This window comes from Vicugna pacos, chromosome 2, assembly GCF_048564905.1.
Source record: "Vicugna pacos chromosome 2, VicPac4, whole genome shotgun sequence".
Lineage (NCBI taxonomy): Eukaryota > Metazoa > Chordata > Mammalia > Artiodactyla > Camelidae > Vicugna > Vicugna pacos.
This window is the reverse complement of record NC_132988.1, coordinates 74,835,895-74,845,167: the sequence shown is the minus strand read 5'-3', so window position 1 is coordinate 74,845,167 and position 9,273 is coordinate 74,835,895. Positions and strand designations below refer to the sequence as shown.

At 38.1% G+C, this 9,273-nt stretch overlaps 1 protein-coding gene across 3 annotated transcripts in view; it reads left to right on the top strand.

The window, feature by feature from the left end:
• Positions 1–1,640: 1,640 nt before the first annotated feature.
• NAA11 (N-alpha-acetyltransferase 11, NatA catalytic subunit) overlaps positions 1,641–9,273 on the top strand; it is a 42,839-nt gene continuing 35,206 nt past the window's right edge. For 2 of the 3 annotated variants that reach the window (XR_012060935.1, XM_072942082.1), the window contains exon 1: positions 1,689–2,496. Coding sequence is in view for 2 of the 3 variants with exons in the window: in XM_072942082.1 (XP_072798183.1) it covers positions 1,789–2,484 (696 nt within the window). In the remaining variant the exon portion in view is untranslated. Of the gene's footprint in view, positions 2,497–7,760; positions 8,417–9,273 lie in introns of those variants that run through there. The other variant, XM_006198225.4, reaches the window with a different exon arrangement.

The following is a 9,273-nucleotide window of genomic DNA, read 5'->3' as shown; positions in this document are numbered from 1 at the left end:
ATAGATTAATAATTGATATGTGAGTTTTGAGTTTTTCTAAGTTGGTCTATTCACACTTGCCCCATTTGTCAAGCCTATACTTGGGGAAGTCAAGTAAATATACAATGTTCCTATAAAAGAACACAATGTACTCAAATTCTGATAGTCCAAGCCATTTGAGGAAGAAACTATTACAGAAGAACCACATGACTTCCTGGATTATGCTTTGAGAGCCATGTCATCTCAAAACACATATCCTTGTTCTTGGAGAGAGGTATAACATAAAAGAGACATTTCTGAATGGAAATAATATTGGGAAATAACTTCCAATGTATAGAGTCAATTAAAACATTAAGGATCTAAGCGGCACTAGATGGATAGACTATCCATATGAGCAAAAACCAGATGAACCTCTACATTACAACATACACAAAAATAAATCCCAATGGACTGCATATCTAAGCATAAAATGTAAAACAATAAAGTTTTTGGGAGAAAACATAGAAGAATGTCTGTGTGTCCCTGGAGTTGGCAAAGATTTCTTAAACAGGACACAAAAAGCACTAACCATGAAATTAAAACAAAAACAAAAACAAAAACAAAACCGGACAAATTGGACAATGTTAAAATTCCTACTTGGTGTCAAAAATCACCATTAAGAGAATGAAAAATCAACCAATTGAGGGGGATGCTATACACTATAAGTATATCTGACAAAGGACACATATCCAGAACATATATTTTTAAAAAACTCTTAAATGTTAATGAGAAAAAGACATATAACCCAATAGAAAAATGAACAAAGGACTTGAACAACCACTTCATAAAAAGAATATATAGAATGGTTAATAAGCATATTAAAAAACGTGCTCAACTTCACTAGCGATTAGAGAAATGCAAAAGAAAACCATAATCCCCCGCCCCCAAGAATGCATAAAACGAAAAAGATGAGGAAATACTAAATGTTGATAAAAATGTGCAGCAACCATTCTGGAACATTGCTTGGCAGTATTTATACAAAAGTTGAATATCATAGTATCTTCTGACCAGTAATTCTAATCCCAGGTAAATATGCATGTATTTTTGTTGATACATGTTCCAAAACATTTAGCTACACTAGTCATACTATTCCCAAATTGGAAATAGTACAAACAGCCAAAAACACTCCCAATCTGGTGAAAAAACAGTGATACATTTAGGCAACAGAATATCAAACTGGAAAGAATATGAAGAACACACAATTACACAAAACAAGGTAGCTGAAGCAAGTATTCAGCGGGGTGAAAGTTGCTCTTGGAAAAGGGGGCAGGGAGGCCTGGAAGGGGCATGCAGGGGGGCTTCTGGGGTGCTCGCGATGTTCTAGTTCTTCCTCTAGATTCTGGTTACATGGGTTTATTTAGTTCGTGAAAATTTATACAGATGTATCCATATTAAAAGTTAAAACTGAAACAAATGACAGAATAATGACAGCAACGGATCAGACCTTGCATTAAAAGCTCTTGAGAGCCTAATGAACTCCACTTCCCACCCCCGCCCCGCCAAGCCCTGCGCGCGCGCGTGCGCGCGCACAATAACGTGAGGACCTCATTGGCTGCAACTAGGGGCGGGCTTCCGGAAGCCGCGTCTTAGCACCGCCTCTTCCGTCTCCCCGTCTGCCCGCCTTCCCGCCATCCAGCATCCACGGCATCCAGCCCCGCGGCTTCGGCCCCTGGACCCAGACTCCCAAGGCAAACAGGGTCCCTGGTGCTTGGCGGCAGCTTCTCCTCCTCCGGTCACTGCCGTCAGATCGGCTCGCTGCCTGCCGCCATTATGAACATCCGCAGTGCTCGGCCAGACGACTTGATGGACATGCAACACTGCAACCTCCTCTGCCTTCCCGAGAACTACCAGATGAAATACTATTTCTACCATGGCCTTTCCTGGCCCCAGCTCTCCTACATCGCTGAGGCCGAGGACGGGAAGATGGTGGGTTACATCCTGGCCAAAATGGAGGAGGACCCAGATGACGTCCCCCACGGACATATCACCTCGCTGGCCGTGAAGCGTTCACACCGGCGCCTCGGCCTGGCCCAAAAGCTGATGGACCAGGCCTCCCGGGCCATGATAGAGAACTTTAGTGCCAAGTACGTGTCCCTGCATGTCAGGAAGAGTAACCGGGCAGCCCTGCACCTTTATTCTAACACCCTCAACTTTCAGATTAGTGAGGTGGAACCCAAATATTACGCAGATGGAGAAGATGCTTACGCTATGAAGCGGGATCTCTCGCAGATGGCAGATGAGCTGAGGAGGCAGCTGGAGCTGAAGGGGAAGGGCAGGTACGTGGTGCTGGGCTCCGGGGAGAACCAGGAAACCCAGGGCAGCATACTTCCTGGTTCCAAAGAGGCCTGTTGGGAGGAGAAGAACGCGGCTGCTGACGACAGTGGCACTGACAGCAAGGAACCCAGTGAGTCCACGGAAAGCACGTACGTCCAGGACAGCTCAGAAGACTCAGATTCCACCTCCTAGAACCTGCTTAAGGTATGTATTGTCCCTTCCCTGACCCAGTCTCTTTCTCCCCTAAATTCCTGCACCACACCTGGGTCGGCCCTATTCTATCCCATTCTAGCTCTGCTGGGTTTCACTGTGAAAACCACCTGTTGACATTCGGGAGGAGTGTAGAGTGGGTTGGGGGAAACTCATTGCTCAGTATTGGAAGTTATAAGGACTCAATACTGAAAGTAGATTAAATTCAGTAAAGAAACAAGTATTTATCCTGTCTTTTCGGTATGAATTTTATTTCAGGTATCCACATAGTTAATGAAAGAAATTTCTTCTTTATAGAATGACAGCTAATAAAGGCAGAAAGAATGATTGAATTGTAAAATTGTCATTTTGCAACTCTTGATGAAATAATAGATCTAGCCAGTTGTCATCAGTAGCTAATAGGTGAAAAGTTGGAGCACTTTGCAATGATGGATCAGACTGGCAACATGTGAAGTCAATGTTCAACATCATGATAAGGGAGACAAATATTATGTGCCTCCTAATGCAACAGGAAGTGCACAGGGTCACTTATGAAATATTCTTGCAAAAAGAAAATCTTATGTATGTGTGTGTGTATAAAATTCATCTCGAATCCAAAGCTCTAGATCTATCATTTTTATTTAAAAAAAAAAAGAAGAGGGACATGTTAAGCTACAATTAGCCAAATCCAGATGAGAGAATTTGAACGGAACAAATGACCTGGTTTCTTCAACAAATAAACGTCATTTTTAAAAATGGGAGGAGGAATTTATCTATTAAAACCACGTTTAGAGATATATTAACCAAATACAACCATTGTGGACACTGTTTGGATCTTGATTTAAAAAAACCAAATATAATACATTTTGAGATGACCAGGCATATCTGAACATGGACTGTATGCTATTAAGGAACTGTTAATAATTTTGTTAGGTGAGCTAAATGGTGTTGTAGTATTATGTTCAAGTCCTTATCTGTTAGAGATACATATTGAAATAATTGGTTGAAATAAAACGAGGCCTAGGATTTACTTTAAAATACTCCAGCCAAAAAACGGGGGCGGGGAGAGGTTGGGAAGGGGGACATAGATAAAATAAGAATGGCAATATGTAATAATTGTTGAAGTTGGGTGCTTGAGGGGTTCGTTATACTATTCTTCACTCTTAAATGTGAAAAATCAACATAGAAAGTCAAAAAACAATTACTGTTCTTCCTACTAAACACTAACACTAATACTAAGCGCCACTGAAAAGTAGTTTTAAAAGACTATTTAATTTCCATCTAAGAACTTTGTAACACCTTCAGAATTTCAAGAGTCAATTTAGAAACTTTAAATTCTAATCCTACTCACCTTACACTCACATGTGAAAAAAGCAACAACTTTCTCATAACAAAGATGAATCATGAGTGACACACACTGTATATAATTAAAATAATTACTGTTTGATTAATTTACTCATTCATAAAATTTTGTATTTGCCTGGCTTGGAGCTTAGTATACTCCAGTGATTAGGTTAGGCTGACATTTACATTATAGCATTTAAGGGTAAATGGACTATATTTTTTGTACATTTTGATGCTGAAACCTCATCTGTATAGCAGACTAATCCCATTTTACTTTTATTCACTTATGGTTCCATACATTATAAAAATTTAGATACAGTAAGTTCATGAAGGTTAGAAAGAGCGTATCTTCAGAGGAGTCCTTCTTTGCATCTGTCATTTAACAACCAGAAGGTTTCACAGTGACCAATTCATTTGGTCGAAGGTTAAGACAAAGGCAGCAAATCAGTCTAAAAGGGAAGATAAAATTTAACAAAACTTAATGCCTTGAGAGAAGTGTTGTCAGATTTACCCCTGCCTAAAAATCCTGGAGGGCTCTATCAAGAATTTTTTTTTTAATGAACAAGCCTTTAAAAAATTTATCAATTTAAAAAATATCTGTATAGAAGGAGTTGTGTAATATTGATCTCATCTTTGTGGTTATTGGCTTCTCCTCAGTTACTACACTCTACCTGAGAAAGATTTTAAGTAGAACAGAGCTAACTAGAGATTAACACTGTATTTATATAGTTTTGTATATTACATATATAATTTGATGAATTCAAAAGCACTTAATATCTGCTATGAGAAACAAAAATAACTATCACCCTAGTAGGGGAAGAGAAAATAATAAATAATAGTAAGAAAATTATTCTGTGGCAGTTATAAATCTGAGTGTCCAAATTCAGGAATAATTCAAATGTTTCTTTCTGTCACTGTAATTGAAGTTTATTTCTAAGATGAAGGAGATATTTACTTAACATCACTGTCCTTCTGGTGTGATATCTGCTCAGACATCTTCATTAGCCCCATCTAATCTTTGGTCCTCACTATTCCCTTCTGGGTCATTTCCAGTCAAAGTCCTCTTCAGGTCTGGGATGCCCACTGCCATGTTTGGGCCATCTTTGGTAGCAAGAATATTAGTATGCATAGGCTAATTGTTCTAAAAATTAACCTCCAAATCTCAGTAACTTAATATAATAACAGCTAATTTCTCACATCAAAATAGTAATAATCACTAGTAGCACTATGAGAATTCTAGGTTATAGGTACTATTCTAAGTACTGTGTGTGAATTATCTCATTTAATCCTCTTAATATTTCTCTGAAGTAAGTACTGTTACTTCAAGATGAGGGCTGCATATCATTCAGATAATAAATGGGATGCAAACTCAGGTGGCGAGACTCCACCATGGCAAGGATTAAATGAGACAATCTCTATAAATTGCTTAGAACAGTATCTCACACACAGTTAAATATTCTGTAAATTCTAGTTCTTTATATAATCTGCAGTAATAGTAACCATTCAGGCTCTTTTCTTCTCCACAGTAATCAAATGATAGAATGTTGTATATGAGCAGCAACAGTTTGCAATCTTGGAAGGGAGACGCATCTTAATGATTAAAATAGCTTTCACTGACAAGCTGAATGTCAAAGCATTCAGCTGAATCAACGCTCATCAACAGCAAAGTTTCTAGGGAGCCATAGCAATGAAGACAGGTCAGTTCAAAACATGCTAGTTGAGGCAGGAGTGCCATCAAATTGATGCTTATCTCTTGACAAGAAATATGTGGATGATTAATAACAAAGAGGAGAAAAATGCAAAATCTTAAAATCTTCCATTGAGCTGGCAGTATTGAGTTAACCAAGGTTACTTCAGTGACTCTCCCTTTCTGGTTTATTCTTTCTGTCGCTAAGCTGTCATCCTAACAAAAAGTTGTTAAATGTTCACATGAGCATTCACTGAAATAGACTGTTCTTAATTTTACCAGACAACTAATTATAACTGGAATGATATAATGAAATATGGAAGAAAGTTAGAGACTGACAGGTCTGGTAAATTCCTAGTATAACCTTACCCCAGATATGCCAGAAACCATAGATTTCAAATGCAGCTGCACTCTACAAAGATAAAGAGGGGGTTGAGAAGAGATAAAATATTGTTTTGAAATACTAATCAGATAGATACCATTTTATTTAATTATTTATAATCTCTAACAATGTCACTTTTCAGTCAGTGTATGATACACATTTAGGATGACTGAAATACCAACTTTGTCAGAGGTAATGGCTAAAAACAGAGGCTTTTCCTAAATTTTGTACTCTGTCCATGCTAAGGAGCTTTACGGTAGCAGAGATAAGGAAGAAAGGCTAATAAAAATTCTGTGAATGGCAATGGTTCAAAGAGCTTTTCTGGAAACATTTTGCAATGCTATTTCTATAGACTAATATCCTCAGAACATCACAGGGATTTTTTTTTTAAAGTATAGTCATAAAATTCTGTTTTGTTTTCATAAAATCATGTTATCAATTAACATACTCCTCAGGCTGCCATTGCCTATTTTTAAAAAATCCTTGTAATGTAAAAATTTGAACTTAAGCTAATAAATTAAGGGCTATAATCATATTTTATCTTTATGAAAAATTTCTATACCCTTAAAGAGCAAACTATCCTAGGACATTTATTACAATGTTATTTGACTTTTTAAAATTTAATGTCTTAAAACGTATCAAGCAATATTTACTGAGAAAACTAAAAGAACTATAGAATGTCCGGTTTTTATTTAATTTCTTTTGTGTGCCTCTCTTAAAAGTATTTGAAACAAATTGAAAAAGGTAATGATGATAGTCTTTCTGACCTATTCTCCCGTATCTTACTGCTCTTTCATTATGGCAAATATACTTTTAAAAAAAATGAGATTTTTTATTCTATGCCTCTGACTGCCCTGCAGACTGATTGACTGTTCTTATTCTGGAAATGAGCTTTTCTGTAATTATGATTTTATACAAAAATGCTTTTTAACTGCTCTGTGCATAATAGTCAACCTTTGTCTTATTATTTTTGTGTGCATTTGATAGATGGGAAAAGGTAATACATCTCTATAGTTGTAAGATTCTGTTGTTGTTTTGTTTTGTTGTGTTTGTAGTTACTCAGTAATGGGCAGCAACACTCCACTAGCTTTTCTTTAACTTCTATAGTCCACTCACATATCACACAAACCTTTCTACCTTATTAAGGGTAGGGTCCTTGTCTCATTTGTTTCCTTAACTCCTGGCACATTATTCATTCATGGTAGATACTCAGTAAATATTCATTGAATAAAGAAAAGAAGGAAGGACCTGCCCAAATTATCAATGCAGAATTTAAAAACAGAAAATGTACCTGAGGTACTACTTCCTATTACCTAATGTAATTAGGACACTTTTAAGTTATGAACAGAGACATAATGGATATTTGGGTTTCATCTCCAGGTCTCATGGAAAGAAAATATGACTTACAGAATTGGACACATTGCATCTAGCTTATCAAGAGCTAAAAGGCCTTTCATTTCTTTAGAACTGAAATTTCTTTTTGAGTGGAGCAGGATGGGACAGAATTTGAAGATGACAAGAAAAGTAACAAGGTTTCTTTAGGTTTAAAATAGGATCTCTGGGGTAGATCTCGGCCTTCCCCTGTCCTCCCTCCTCCCCTTTCTCCTGGCAGAAATGGATTTTATGTGTCAGGAAAAGTTACTATGTTCTCATGGCAAAGAGGGGAGAAAGCCCAGAACCGTGTGTGGATCTCTGTGCTGCCAGCTGGGTTCTCACTGGCTTCTGTGGAGATACATCTAATCTAAACTAAGCGCCGTGTTAATCTGCTGCCAGAGTCTGTCATGGTTAAACCAGTATTTTATTCTTTCAGAGTGGTCAGAGCCCAGAGCCCTCTTTGCTCACTTGCTTTCTTCTCACTTCTCACAGCACTGCAGGTCCTCGTGTCTCGGCCACACCTGCCCTCTGAGCCCTGGCTTAGCCTGTGTCTGCTCTGCTGCATCTGCTCTGGGGTCATCTCACAGTGACCCCAGTGGCTTCTCACTCTCAACTCCCAGCCTTCCACATACCCTACAGGGATCATGAAGGAATGCGTGGACAGAAGCCCCTGCTGCACAAGAGCCAAGGAGGTTTGAGGCCTGCCATCACAGAACCTTCCTTGGCCTGTTCACACGATGCCGCCATTTTATTCTGTTTGTAGCAGTTCTGTGTTGGGTGTGGTTGTCTTGCAAGGTTGTTTCTTCCTAGAATGCTGAGCAGGGAACAGGGCAAACTCCTGACGCTCTTCTGCTTTTGGGTTTTGCCATTATTTGTCTGAGTTTTCATCCTGGAGGGGGAAGGCAGGACCATCAAGTCAGACCTCATGCCCCCTCCCTCCTCCTCCTCTGCCTTTTCTGACAGAAGTATTCAATTTTCTCTTCCTTCCTCTGGGAACCCATCTCTGTCATGTCCTCCCCTTTCTTGAGGAGATAGTCTCCTTCTCCTTCCCGGTGGGGAAGTGGTGAGGAAGGGCTTCTGCTATGCAATCAGAACTTGGAGATTTTAAGAAAAGGACAACCAGTAATTAAATTGGAATATCTAATCAGCTTGTTTGTGTCAATCTGGTTTTTTTTGTTAGTGACATAACTGGCCATTTATTGAGAACCTGTAATTTTCAGGCATGATGCTAGGGCCTTTATTAACAATATATTGAACTCTCTCAGCAGCCCTAGGAGGTGGGTGTTATTATCCCTGTTTTGTAAATGGGGAACCTGAAGCTCAAAGAAGCAAAGTAAATATCTAGGATCTAATGCAAGTCTCTTTGAATTCAAGGCCAGACTTCCTTTTCCTTTTCTACTGCTACTTTTTGCATTTTATTTATAAAAGTGGGAAAATCATAGCAAAAAAGGAGACTCTACTATTTTAAAATATTAAGATGTTAAGTGTTGACTTAATACATGGCAGCTGTATGTCATTTATAAATATTTATATAACCCACCAGTATAATCCTGTTTACTATTTTTTCCCCAGTTAAAATAAGTGAAGACAAAGTGTTCTGACCACTTCTGACAAAGTGCAGTGAAAGTCACCAGACAAATCCAGAGTTATAATTACTTAATGTTGTTTTTATATTCACTGAATGTGAATTACCATAATATATGACATTTCTCTTGTTTAAATTTTTATGAAAACTAGTGTATATGGTTTTAAGTCAAAGTCCTGACATTAACCATCTGATGACAAGAGATAAATCTCTTCTCTGTAATCATAATCAGCCCTGCTTAAGCTCTTCTTACAAATCTACTCTAAGAATACATTCTAAGAATGCCTCTCTAATAGTAAATGATTGCCTGAGGCAGACATAAAAGTTTTTTCCTACACAATAAGGATTTTCTGTTTCCTGTGCCAATATAAACCTCTCATCTACCTTACCATCTTTCCTTTTTTCTTTTTAATTTTCTCT